This window comes from Megascapheus bottae, chromosome Y (genome assembly GCF_031878675.1).
Source record: "Megascapheus bottae isolate mThoBot1 chromosome Y, mThoBot2.hap1, whole genome shotgun sequence".
Classification (NCBI taxonomy): domain Eukaryota; kingdom Metazoa; phylum Chordata; class Mammalia; order Rodentia; family Geomyidae; genus Megascapheus; species Megascapheus bottae.
The window spans coordinates 9263067-9277399 of record NC_143548.1 but is presented as its reverse complement, the minus strand read 5'-3'; the positions used below and the strand labels follow the sequence as shown (position 1 = coordinate 9277399).

The following is a 14333-nucleotide window of genomic DNA, read 5'->3' as shown; positions in this document are numbered from 1 at the left end:
GATGGGAGTGCAAACTCGTTCAACTATTATGGAAAGCAATATGGTGGTTCCTCAAAAGACTAAACATAGAGCTCCCCTATGATCCAGCAATTCCACTCCTTGGCATTTACCAAATCATCCAGAAAAAATGACATACTAAATCCACTAACACAACGATGTTCATTGCAGCACTATTTGCCATAGCAAAGATATGGAACCAACCCAGATTCCTCTCAGTTGATGAGTGAATCAACAAGTTGTGGTATTTATACACAATGGAATTCTTTGCTGCTGTCAGAAAGAACATCATCTCCCCATTTGTAAGGAAATGGAAAGGCATAGAGAAAGTCATATTAAGTGAAGTAAGCAAGACTCAAAGGAACATAGGCTCAATGGTTTCCCTCATTTGTCATAATCAGTAGAAACCTTGGGCTCTCCTAGCAGAGATTTACAATAGAGCAAAATTAGATACATAAGGTCATACAGTATGATGCTAAATGAAAGGGCCTCCAGGATATAGAAACAAAAGCCATATAATGAGTGATTGTTGTTCTTAATAATTTACTATGTATATATCATCTCTTTTGCTATCCCCTGGTTATCTTAGATGGTTACACTATTTTACATTGTTATCTGATACATTGTATATATGTTTATTTGGTTATTTGAAATAGGAGAGAGAAGGGAGAATACAAGATGAGGGGTGGGGATTAGGGGAAGGGAATGGGGACCAAGACATGAGAAAGGGTATCAATGTTTTGCGAAGGAATGCACCTTCTATCTGGTGAATATAATGTAGCCCTTCTCTTAATTACAATAAAAATATATGGAAAAAATAAAAGTATATTGTCTTAAAAAATAAAGAAAACAAACAAGAAAAATACAGTTAACCAGCTTTGCATTCCTGCAATGAGTCCTGTTTAAGCATGCTGTATTTTATATCTACATATATACAAACACATACATATATATATATTTTTTTTGTTTTTGCTTTTTTCATGGGTCCGTAGGCCTGAAAGCTGGGCCTGGACACTGTACCTCAGCTCTTCAGATCAATGCTAGCCCCCTACCCCTGAGCCAAAAGCCCATTTCCCATTTTCTAATGATTAATTGGAGATAACAGTCTCTCGGTCTGTAGTGCCCAGGTTGCCTTTGATCTTTGATCTTCAGTTATCAATTTCCTGAGTAGCTAGGATTAGGGGAGTGAGCCACTCTGCCTGGCCTGTATAATATTTTTGATGAGTTGTTGACATCAGTTGTCCAGAAGAAGAAATTTTATGAAGAAATTTTGCGTCCATGTTCATCAAAGAAGTGGGTCTATAGTCCTTTCTTTGGTGGGTATCAATCCGTTTTGCGGATGAGAGACTGGCTTCATACAATCAGTTTGGTAGTGATCTATCACGTTTAATATTATTGAAAAGTTAGAGGAGTATTGGATGGTGCTTTCATTTGAAGGTCTTATAGAATTTGGCTTTGAATCCATCTGGTCCTGGGTTTTGCTTGCATGGGAGTTCTCATTACCATTTCTATTCCCTTACTCAATATGGGTCTATATAGTCGGTTTAAATCTTGTTTGGGTGTGTCAATATTTGCTTGAAATACTTCTATTTCTTCCAGAATCTCAAATTTGTTAGCAAGGTTTACAAACCATTCTTTTACAATGATCTGAATCTTGCTTATTTCTCTACAACAGAAACATTCTCATCTATGATTTTATTTATTTGGATAGATTCTCTTTTGGTAAGGTTTGCTAAGCATCTGTCTATTTTTTTATTTTTTGAATAATTACCTCTGTTTTATTGAGTCTATGTTTTGTTTTGGTTGGTTGTGAAGCTTGAACTCTGGGCCTGGGCATTGTCCCTTAGCTCTTCAGCTCAAGCCTACCACCCTACTCCTTGAGCCACGGCACCACTTCCGTTTCTTTTGTGGTTAATTGGAAATGAGAGTCTCATGGACTTTTGTGGCAGGCTGGCTTTTAATTGGGATCCTGAGATCTCACAATCCTGAGTAGCTAGGAATACAGGTGTGAGCCATCGGCAATTGGCTTATAGTCTTTGTTTTCACTTTTGCAAGTCCTGGGCCTTGCAATCAGGGCATGAGCACTATCCTTGGATTCTCAAGGCTAGAGCTCTACCACTTGAGCCACAACACCACTTCCAGCTTTTTTTCTATGTATATGATACCTAGGAATTTATCCCCAGGTCTTTGTGCATGCTAGGGAAGCACTCTATTACTAGGCCAAATTCCCAGACCTTATGTTTTTTTGTTATTGTTGTTTTTACTCTAATTATTTTAGCCAGTCCTGGGGCTGGAACTTAGAACCTCAGTACCGTCCTTGGATTTTTTTCTCTAGGCTTACATAGTACCACTTGAGCCTCAGCAGCACTTCTGGCTTTTGCTGTATATGTGGTACTGAACCCAAGGCTTCATGCATACTAGGCAAGCACTCTATCATTAGGACTGTTGCTTTAAATTTTCCTCTGAGTACCATTTCAGTTCTCAGTTCCCAGAGGAGGTGATTTTTTTTGTGTTCATTTTTGTTAAATACATAAATGTTTGCTGAATTTCTCTTCTGATCTGTTCTATTCTGATCTCTCCAAGGACCCACAAAGTGTTGTTCAGTATCTCTCAGTTACAGGATTTTCTGCTGGTGTTGAGCTAAAATTTTATTCCATTGCTACCTGAGAGAATGTATGGGATAATTTCAGTATTTCTGAATTCTCACATTTTTGCTTTGTGGCCTAAAATATGATTGATTTTGGAGAATGGTCCATGTACTGCCAAGAAAAAGGTATATGCTAATATTTCTGGGTGAAATATTGTGTTAGTCTATACCGTTGGTTAGTTCTGAACTTTTACAAGTGTTTGCTATGTTTATCCATCCTGGGGATGACAGTGTTATGTTAAAATCCTCAAAGATCAATGTGTTTGGATTTATGTCTTTTGAGTTAAGTAATATTTGAGAAATTTAGGTTCTCCAGGACATGGAATAGATATTTAGGATTGTTGTATCTCTCTGTAGGAGAGATTCCTTTATTGGCCTTCTTTGCCTCTTATAAACTTTAATTCTGAAAGTTTCACCATCAGATTGTGGTTGTGAGTTTTTCTTGTTGTTTTTTTTTTCTGGTTCTGGATCTCCCCTTCCTCCCTCCCTCCCTCCTCCCTCCCTTCCTTCCTTTCTTCCTTTCCTCTTTCCTTCCTTTTTTTCTTCTGTCAAACCTGGGGCTTGCATTTGGGCCTGCATACTACCACTTGAGTCACAGCACCACTTCTGGCCTTTTCTGTGTATATGGTACAGAGGAATTGAACCTAGGACTTCCTGCATGTGAGGCAAGATTTTACCACTAGATCACACTCCTGGCCCCTCCCCACCTTTCTGTTTTGCCAGTCATGTGGGTACTTGGACTCTGGGCTTTGTCCCTGAGCTATTCAGCTCAATGCTAGTGCTCTACCATGTTGAGCCACAATGTAATTCTGGTTTCTAGTGATTGATTGGAGATAACAGTCTCATGGACTTTTGTGCCTGTGCTGGCTTTGAACCACGATCCTGAGATCTTGGCCTCCTGAGTAGCTGGGATTACAGACATGAGCCATAGGTGTACAGTTGTGAGTTTGTTTTTTGTTTTTGTTTTTGTTTTGCCAGTCTTGGGCCTTAAACTCAGGGCCTGAGCACTGTGCTTGGTCTTTCTCAAGGCTCTGCCACTTGAGCCACACTTTCTATGTATATGTGGTACTGCATGCTAGGCAAGCACACTACCACTACACCAAACTCCCGGCCCCCAGTTGTGAGATTTTTATCTTAAGTGGTTAAATCAAAAATATTTCTTCGTGAAAGAACAGATTCGTTCTGTAACACAAGTAGAGATATCATGTACCTAAACTTAGATTAATATATTATCCTTTCCCTCTCCTGTATCTGATAAATTTAGAACCTGAATGAAAACTGAGACAGAAACTTCAAGTCTGATTTCTGATTTTAAGATATGCTTATACAATTGTTGTTTGTGAAACTAAGGCAATTATGAAAACTAATACGTACTAATTCTGTACATCGCTTACTCATGTACATAAATGATTCCTAACCATTATCAGCTTTGTCAAATGGAACAGCTGCCGATCATCTCCAAATCAAAAACATTCTATTAATTGCCTTTCAATCCCAGGGCTTCCTACAACTGGCCAGAAGTTACAACAAAGAAGCCTTGAAATCTGATTTCCCTATTTTATCTTTCTACATTCTTACTTTTTCTTATTTTCATCTTGTTCTTTCCAAACTTATTACAAATTTTTTTCTTATGTGGCCTCTCTCTTCTAATCTCAACCATTTCTTCTAATCATGTTCAGGAACTCTTTTCCTCAAAATGTACTCAAGGTAAAATTTTTATCATACTTTTTTCATTCCTGCATATTTCTTCAGCTACGCTATTAACAAAACCACCTTCCCTGCTGCCTGGCTCTCTAACTGGACTCAACTCGGATCAACCTGTACAACAGCATCTGAAGCATTCAGAACTTAACATTTCCTTGGCTGAGTGTCGCCTAGGTATGGTTTGGAAAGACAAACTCCAGGCTCTCTGGCTTTTTAAAACAGCTATTGTTTCTCATGAGACAACAGGTAAGTTTAATGTATTCATTTGTTTGAGGTATTAACTTGAGTCAAAAGTTCTTCCTGAAGCCAAACATACTAAGAATTTCTACATTAAATGAACAGGATTTTAATCTCACAAGATTAAAATATTAAAAGTTAAAATACTAGCTAGGCACCAGTGGTCCCATGCTAGTTTATCACTAATCTTAGTTTATCACTAATCTGGCATCTGAAGGACATCCCAAGGGGAAAATATGTACTTGAAAAACTCTGTCTCAAAATATAATAACCAAATAGGAAGGCTGGAGGCAGTGTTTGAATGGTGGAGTACCACCCCAGTTACAGAGGAACGTTTAGTTCAGAATCCAACTTTGGTTCAATAGACTGGCTACCATGCGACAGATAGTTTAAATTCTAAGAATGTGATTATTTATCTTATAAGAAAGACCTTTATGTAATGAATGAATAAATCTATCACATTACATACACATTCTTTAAAAATTCCAACTGCTTAGAAATTGTACATTATTCTACTATAGGAAATAACACAGAAGTTTGAAATTACCTTTACAGAGGGAAATAGATATCTTCTGTTATTATTACTGAACTTTGTAGAGAACTAGTAACTTTAAGCATTTCGTCAATGTTGGAAGTGTCACATTTTACTTTTTCTGACTTTTAGCAAAGTCAGAAAAGATGGTAATAATTTTATCCTAATGTGGATTTATTCTACAGAATGTGGATTACGCCCTGGCCTTGTTCCTCACTGTCCCAATTGCTGGGAGGCAGAAATCGGTGAATTCCCCTGGATGGTTTCTGTGCAACTATCTTTCTCCCATTTCTGTGCTGGCTCTATTTTAAATGAACAGTGGATCCTTACCTCAGCAAGATGTGCCAATTTCATGTAAGCCTGAGCAATCATTTCATTTTTTAGATTTCACAATAGCAAGATGATAATGCAAATTATTTAACAACTTCTTTCTCTGAAAAAGGGAGATATTTCCCTTTGTGGATAGATATGAAAACAATGATTCTTATTGTTTTCGAATGTGATCATTTTTATATTTTCTTGCTTAATAAGATATCTCAATATCTGGCAAAAAATATTCCAGACTGGAATGAAGCTCCTCATTTCTTTTCTTCATTTATGCTTAAAATTGTTGACTTATTTTCAGTCATGGGACTTGAACTTTGGGCCTAAGCTCTTCAGTTCAAGGCTACCACCCTTACCCCTTGAGCCATAGTGCCATCTCCAGTTCTCTAGAAGTAAATTTCTGACAAGAATCTCATAGTCCTTAGTGCTGGCTATTTAATTCTTTTTTGTGGGTCACAGTGCTGTCCCTGAAGCACATAGTTGAGTGCTTCAGCTCAAGGCTACTGCTCCTTAAGCCACAGGGCTGGTTTTGAACCATTAATCCTCAGATCTCAGCCTCCTAAGTAGCTAGGATTACAGATGTGAGTCACTGTGCCTGGTTAAAATTGTTGATTCTTTATGGTAGTTTTTGTTTTTTATTTTAAAATTTTTAATGCTCCACAAAAATCACTTTACTGTACATTAACAAAGGAAATGTTCAACCTGAATCAGGAAGCCAATTGTATTCGCAATAGTCTTAAAAAAAAACTAAAAATAAAATATCTCACAATCAACATAACCAAGAATGTGAAGGATCACAGGAAAAACTATAAAATTAAGTCTAGGATAGTCTAGCAGAGCCACAGTAACTCAAAACCTCTGTACATATGACCACATAAGATGATGTTAAGTGAAATGAACTCCAAAATCTTTAAACAAAAAGTTTTTCTTTGTGACTGTTTTTGTTCTTTCTTTTTGCCAGTCCTGGGCTTGAGCTCAGGGTTGAGCACCGTCCTTGGGCTTTCTCAAGGCTAGAACTCTACCACTTGAACCACAGCACCACTTCTGGCTTTTTTTTCTATGTATGTGATACTGAGGAATCGACCTTGGCCTTCGTGCATGCTAGACAAGCACTCTACCAATAGGCCAAACTCTCGGCCCCTGTGACTACAAGTTGTTTTTATCATAGTGTGGGAGGTTATGTATTTTTTCTTTGTTTCCCTGTTGTCACTGTATCTGATTTTGGTACCTGGTTAATATATATATATATATATATATATATATATATATATATTTGAACTGGGGAAGGGAAAGGGAAAAACAAAATGGTGAGACAAAGGAGAAAGTGGGAACCGATGTAACAGCAATATTCACAAGATAATATGTTGGGGGCAGGGAGTTTGGCCTAGTGGTAGAGTGCTTGCCTAGCATGCACGAAGACCCGGGTTCGATTCTTCGGTACCACATACATAGCAAAAAGCCAGAAGTGGGATATATTTGTATCTGGCTATCTGAAATTGGATAGGGAATGGGGGAAAACAAGATGAGGGGTGGGGGAGGGAGGGAAGGGAAATGGGGACCATGACATGTGAAAAGCACCATTTATCTGGCAAATATCATGTAACCTTTCTATTAATTACAATAAAAAATGTATTTAAAAAAAAAGCCAGAAGTGGCGCTGAGGCTCAAGAAGTAGAGTTCTAGCCTTGAGAAAGTCCAAGGACAGTGCTCAGGCCCTGAGCTCAAGCCCAGGACTGGCAAAAAAAAGAAGATAATATGTTGGAAATGAACTTTACAACTTAGAAAGTCTTGGAGGGAGGAAAAGTGCGAAAAACCAAGGGAGTGGGTAACAACATACAGCAAGAAATGTACTCACTACTTTCCATATGTAACTGTAACCCCTCTGACTATAAAATTAAATGTTGAAAAGAAAAACAGAAAAAAATTAAATGAGAAAAAAAAACAGAAAAAAAGTTTGAAGAAAGAAACCAAAGAAGAAATAAGGAAGTGGTACTTTTAGTCTGACTGAATTGATATTGTGAAGATGGCAAAGCACTCTACAAATTCAATGTTATAATCATCAAAATCCCTATATCATTTTTCACAAAGAGGGAGAAAACAATGCAAAAATTCATATGGAACCATGAAAGACACTAAAATTAAGGTGCTAACATTGAAACAACAGGCCTGATCCAATAATGAGTCCACAGATCAGCAGTCAAAAGATCTGATAAGGGAGCTATAGACTGGAAGAAAGGCAGCCTCTTCAGTAAATGATGCTGGCTAACTGGGACATCTATAAGCAGAAAACAGAAACAGAATCCATATGTATAAGCCTGAATCAATATCAATACAAAATGGATAAGACTTCAATGTAAGATCAAAAACTGTGAAACTATTTCAAGTAGGACTAGGAGAAACATTAGGAATCCTTGATGTAGGCAGGAATCATCTGAGAAAAGATTCAGAAACACAGTATATCTGGAATATGTGCTAAATGGAACTGCATCAAATTAAAGAAGATTTTGCATAACAAAACAGTCAACAAGCTGAAAGATAGTCTACAGAATGACACCAGACAATACCATAATTTTGAAAGCATACAGAGAGGTTAAGAAACTGAACCATCGAAGAGTCAATGCCATTAATAAATGGGCAACTGAACTAAATAGAAGCTTCCGCAATGAAGTTAAAATGCCCAACAGACAACAATCATTCGTTATATGGCTTTTGTTTCAATATCCTGGAGGTCCTTTCAATTAGCTTCATACTATATGGTCTTAGGTATCAAAGTTTTGCTCTATTGTAGATCTCTGCTATGACTATGACAAAGGAGGGCATTTATTTTTCCTCTTTTATTTATTTATTTATTTATTTATTGTATTTAATAAAAGGGTTACATGATATTTGCCAGATAGAAGGTGCATTAATTCACATATGTTGATACCCTTTCACATGTCTTGGTACCGATTACCCTCCCCACCACCCGTCTTGGTTTTCCCTCTTCGCTATCAAATTTCAAATAACCAAATACAAATAAATTCAATATATCAGATAACAAAGTGAGATACTATAACAATATGAGATACGCAAGGACAGCAAAGGAGACGAGAGATAACATAGTACATTAAGGACAACAATAATTCATTATATGGCTTTTGTTTCAATATCCTGGAGGTCCTTTTAATTAGCTTCATACTATATGGCCTTATGTATCAAGGTTTTGCTCTCTTGCAGATCTCTGCTATTAGAGCCCAAGGTTTCTACTGATTATGACGAATGAGGGAAACCATTGAGCCTAAGTTTCTTTGAGTCTGGCTTGCTTCACTTAATATGATTTTTTTCTAAGTCTTTCCATTTCTTAACAAATGGAGCGATGTCATTTTTTTCTGACAGCAGCATAGAATTCCATTGTGTACAAATACCACAACTTGTTCATCCACTCTATGTTATCTCTCATCTCCTTTGCTGTCCCTTGGGTATCTCATATTTTTACAGTATCTCACTTTGTTATCTGATATATTGAATTTATTTGTATTTGGTTATTTGAAATTGGATAGGGAAGGAGGGGGAAAACCAAGACTGGTGGGAGTCGTGGGGGGGAGGGTAATGGGTACCAAGACATGTGAAAGGGTATCAATGTATGTGAACTAATGCACCTTCTATCTGGCAAATATCATGTAACCCTTTTATAATTACAATAAAAAAATATAAAAAAGAATAATATCCTATGTACCTCATGTATGTATTGACAACAAATACTCAACATAGAGTTCATTTTATTCATGTGAGTGTTTTATTTCATTTTCACACTGAATTGTTAAAATCATAAAACTCTTAATGATAGTTGTTCTTTTTCCCCTTCCAGAAAAAGCTCTGAAGCCTTGGCTTTGGTTCAAGTGGGCCTTATTGATCTACAAGACACAGCTCAAGCTCAGACTGTTGGCATTCACCGTGCCATGCCTTATCTGGGTCCAACAGGACCTTTAGGACCTGGATTGATCTTCTTGAAGCAGCCAATAAATTTCCAACCCCTGGTGCTTCCTATATGCCTAGAAGAAAGTCCAGAACAAGTGAGAAATATACAACTATATGACTGCTGGTTACCTAGTTGGTCGCTAATGAGGGGTAAGTAAAGAAGAAGGCACTAGGGCAGAACAGGAGGATATGCTTATCTTCTGAGTACCTGAGCATATGTGCTACCTTTCTCCAAAGCAAAAACAAAAGAAGAATAAAAACAAAATCAAAGCCAGCAAATAACTTCTCTTTTCTGTTTTCCTCCAGGAAGTCCTGGAATTTTGCAAAAAAGACACCTAAGCATCCTGCGAGTCATCTCTTGTGCCCAGTTCTGGCCCACAATGAATGAATTTACTTTCTGTGTGGAGGCTAAGAAGGCTATGGGGGAGGCTGGCTGTAAGGTGAAAACATGGATACAAAGGAACAGTCACCAACAATAAGTTATATTCTAACACTGATTAGATTATCAATCAATATTCTATTCCTTTTTTCTTACAGGGTGACTTGGGAGCACCACTGGTATGCCACATACAGCAAAAGGACACCTGGGTGCAGGTGGGAATTTTGAGCCACTTTGATGAGCACTGCAGAAAGCCCTATGTATTCAGCCAAGTGAATCCTTTCATTTTCTGGCTCCAAGGAGTTACACGGCCTAGCCATTCACCCTGGTCCCAGCAAGAACCCCTAATTACCTCTGTCTCCATTGCTCTTCCAGTCACTACTTCTAGAAATGCTTCAACTTTTACCTCTACTACAGCTTTCATTCAGCCACACTTCATCTCCCTGCCACAGCCGCAGAGTAAGGTCCAAGAATATAATGCTAATAGGAGGTATGATAAGGAAATTAAGGGGAATGGAAATAGAAAAGAAGGGGAAAGAAAGGTACCTTTTGAGAGAAAAAATGTGTGTTTATATTCACCAAGTCACTAGAATTATTTGCCTTTATTTCCAAAGGCATATCATAAAGCAGGTTCTTATTGCTCCTCTAGTATAGATGATAATGGTTAATATTAGGATCTTTAGTGATTACTCTGAGAAACAGCAAATGAGACTTTACCCAATTGTTAGAAGAACTAAAATTCTTGAGTTTAGTTTAGGGGATTGTGTATTATATTTCTTGACTATTACAAAACCTGTCACAGTATCATTAATGACAGTTTGATGTTACCTACTCTTCCTTGTCTACATAGAAAATATCTAGTGCACTTATTACATATTCACTTAATGTATTATATACTTATATTTTATCACCATGCTTATTGAGAATAAATTGGGGTCATGAAATTTGTTCTGAAAGACTTCAGAGATACTTTTAATAAGGAAATCTTACTGTAGATATTGGTTATTTTTCCAATTTCAGCTATATTTCTTCATTCCTTTTTTTGCCAGTCCTGGGCTTGAGCTCAGGGCGTGGGCACTGTCTTTGGACTTTCTTAAGGCAAGAGCCCTACCATTTGAGCCTCAGCATCACTTTTGGCTTTTTTCTATGTGTGTGATACCGAGGAATTGAACCTAGATCTTCGTGCATGCTAGGCAAGCTCTCTATCACTAGGGCAAACTCCCAGCCCTTTTTATTCCTTTTATAGACATTTCTTTTTTAATACAAAATGTACTAAGCATCATTGCTTTCACTCATATTCAAAGAACTCTGAGATAGTTTGTCCAACTTTTATATCTAAATATTCTACTTAATATTTGATATAACAATAGAAATTTAAATTTAGTAAACAGTCTCTTTCAGTTCAAAGGAAAGGGCATTATTTCAACATTTTATTTGTTTCTTTAATATTTTCCAATCAACGTATTCTTCATTGTCATGAAATTGAGGTCATGAAGTTTGTCTAAGTGAACTAATGAGGCTAAACCACCTAAAATTTAAGTAGGTGTTATTATGGAAGAAACTGCCATAGTTCTTAATATTTTCACTAACAAATACGTTACTTGGGCAATAATTAAATAATAAAAAGATAAAATTTCAAATGTCAAAAATTTACATGTCCAACTGGTTATCATTAAAAATGTGCAAGATGGCTCACATATAAACATTTCAACCAAATTTTCTCTTACAGTTTTGCATTTTTAATTATTTTACTTTTGTCAGCTTTGGCAGATCATATTTCGATTCGATATACTATGCCTTGGCAGGCTATGATTATCAGCTGTGGTAGTCAGATCTGCAGTGGATCCATACTTAGCAGCTCTTGGATTCTCACTGCTGCCCACTGCGTCCGAAATATGTACGTTTATGTCCTATCTCTTTCTGTACAATGTTTTATATTAATGTATTAACTTCAAAGTCATTTGAGGAAAATTTTATTGGGAAGTCACTTGATTTCTACATCATGTGTTCCCATTGCATCTTTGCTTTGGGCTAAACATGAGTGGCACAGGATGATTTGCTCAGCTAGAGTTCTTGTAATTAATTGCCATGCACTTCTATTGCCTATGTAGTCCTTGTAGGACTACAACAAAGCATATGTACCATAATTTTATAAAATGAATGAATGAGCAAAATGTGTTTTGGAAGAGTCTACTGTCTATCGTGATTTAATAATGCCTACCTATCCCTACAGGAATCCAGAAGACACTATTGTAATATTGGGTCTTCGGCACCCTGGTGCACCTCTGAGAGTTGTCAAAGTGACTACTATTCTACTTCATGAGAGGTTCCGGTTAGTGAGTGGCACAGCAAGAAATGATCTCGCTTTAGTGCTGCTGCAAGAGAGTCAAAATTCCATTCAAATATCAGCACCTTTGGGCCATCTGAAGAACCTGAATAATTCAGAATGCTGGCTGTCTGGGCCACAAATTCTCAAACCAGGTTAGTGTTTGTTTTCTGTATTCTGAGTTGTTTTAAAATAAGGACTGCACATTCTGCATTAGTAATTTTAAGATTTTCCTCTAAATTAGGCACCTACCCTGAAATGTATTTTGTTTTATAGTATGATGGTTTTAATGATCACTAGATAGTACTTTTTGAGATCAAAAGAAATCATTGGAAGAATATTTATATCTTTGTGCAGACAAAGGTTAGAATCAAGGTAGAGATGCTTAATCTTCTGACTCTGCTTTAAGTTGGGTTTAAAAAAACACCTATAAGGTTTTAGTCCTTATTTATTACTTCTACACGACTGGAAGATAAAAGTGACTTGGAATTTATACTTTGGAAAAGCAAAATTGTCATTGTTTTTGGAGATGTGAACTGTAAAATAATTAGATTCGTTAACAAAGTAATCTGAAAAGAATTCAAGAAAATTAGGAGTAAGAAGCTAAAAAAATCAGATGCTGTAGCATTACATAGGTAGAAGTATCCATGGTAATAGAAGTTATTACTTAAAGATTTTCTGATTCAATAAACCTACATATCTGAAAATGTGTATATTATTATTTTTAGGAGAGACAGATGAGAATCCAGAAATATTACAAATGCAGGTAATGGGAGCTTCAAACTGTGCTCACCTCTACCCTGACATAGGAAGTTCTATTATTTGCTTCACCACCCATGCCAAAGGTCATGACCCCAATTTGGTGAGTAAATGTTTCATTTGACTTCCTTTTTGCACTCAAAGAATGAAAAAATTTATAAAATGGTTTCTCAGTATAAAGATAAGTCACTATCCTTAAATAATATATATTATAAGTACTGTTATTCAGCTTTTAATAATAACCATACTCCGGTAATATGTTCAAATGGTAGGACAAACTGCTTCAAAACTTTGTCTCTAATCTCTAGTATATCTGTCACATGATAATATATATTCATGTTGGCCAAGTACTTTCCAAATAGTTTAGGCTTTTTAAAAAAATCTTCCCTGTAATAATGCAGCCTGTTTTCTTCTTTTTCTTTTATTTTATGATTTTTGTGTTAATTTTGGGCTATAAGCCCTGGACCTCATGTTGTTTTTTTCCACTCACAACTGTGGCTGAGCCATGCCTCCATTTCCTACTCTGCTTTGCTCTCATCCTCCATGATCTGGAGATAAGATACTCTTAGATTTGTCTCAGCCTTGAATGGGCTAGGCTTACAGGCAAGCACCACTAATGCTCAGCATCCTTTTGGGTTTTCTTCTTTTAAGGTTTAGTAAGCCTAATCTGTTTTATTTCTCCATTTGTAAAAACATTAAATGTTCACCACCATCCTTTTCATCATATTGGTTGGAACAGTTTTGGTGATAAGAATGAAATTATTTTTCTACTGTATCTTACATCTATATATTTAATGAACACTTATATAATCTAAAAAATAATAATAATGGACTGTGACTTTAACCTTACTCTATACTTGACTCCACAGGAGCCAGTGAATCCAGGCAGTGCTGTTATGTGCAGACCAATCTATGGCAATGGCAAATGGAGACAGATAGGCTTCACCAGTCTCAAGTCTCTAGCTACCATAGTAAGCCCACACTTCTCCTGGATTATATCCACTACAGAAAAAGCAGGCCACCCTCTAAATCTGGCTGTCATGCCATGGATGGAAAAGGCCAGCTCTTCTTGTCTCCTTAAACATGCAACCAAATTGTTACTTTCTTTAGTAATTATTATTGTTGCCCAAAATTTTTTGTGGTTCAAGTAAGAGAGCAAGCAGCACATATCATGGTATCATTTTAGAAAAGACACTAGAACATCAGAGAAAATACTGGAATATGCTATATAGAATCTCCTAAAATATTATTTGAATAAACAGTCATTCCCTCAGAAATTACTGCCTTATGTATATTTACTATCTTAACTGGTTAGTGGTATATTCATTTCAAAAATGTCTGTGCTTAATAAAAAAAATAGGTGTGGTTTGCCAGTAAAATAAAATGTTTACAAACATAGAAAATAAAATAATTTGACATTTTTCAATATCTCTACATTTGAATGGTTAATTTTTAGATTAATAACCCATAA

General features: G+C 36.5%; 1 protein-coding gene across 1 annotated transcript in view; it reads left to right on the top strand.

Moving 5' to 3' along the window:
- LOC150040304 (transmembrane protease serine 9-like) overlaps positions 1 to 14117 on the top strand; it is a 32878-nt gene extending 18761 nt beyond the window's left edge. The window contains exons 2-10 of the mRNA XM_090327290.1: positions 4397 to 4594; positions 5303 to 5471; positions 9289 to 9548; positions 9705 to 9838; positions 9936 to 10236; positions 11539 to 11674; positions 12011 to 12258; positions 12832 to 12965; positions 13732 to 14117. Coding sequence (XP_090183416.1) covers positions 4397 to 4594; positions 5303 to 5471; positions 9289 to 9548; positions 9705 to 9838; positions 9936 to 10236; positions 11539 to 11674; positions 12011 to 12258; positions 12832 to 12965; positions 13732 to 14013 — 1862 coding nt within the window. The 3' untranslated portion in view covers positions 14014 to 14117. The remainder of the gene's footprint in view (positions 1 to 4396; positions 4595 to 5302; positions 5472 to 9288; positions 9549 to 9704; positions 9839 to 9935; positions 10237 to 11538; positions 11675 to 12010; positions 12259 to 12831; positions 12966 to 13731) is intronic.
- The last annotated feature ends 216 nt before the right edge of the window (positions 14118 to 14333 follow it).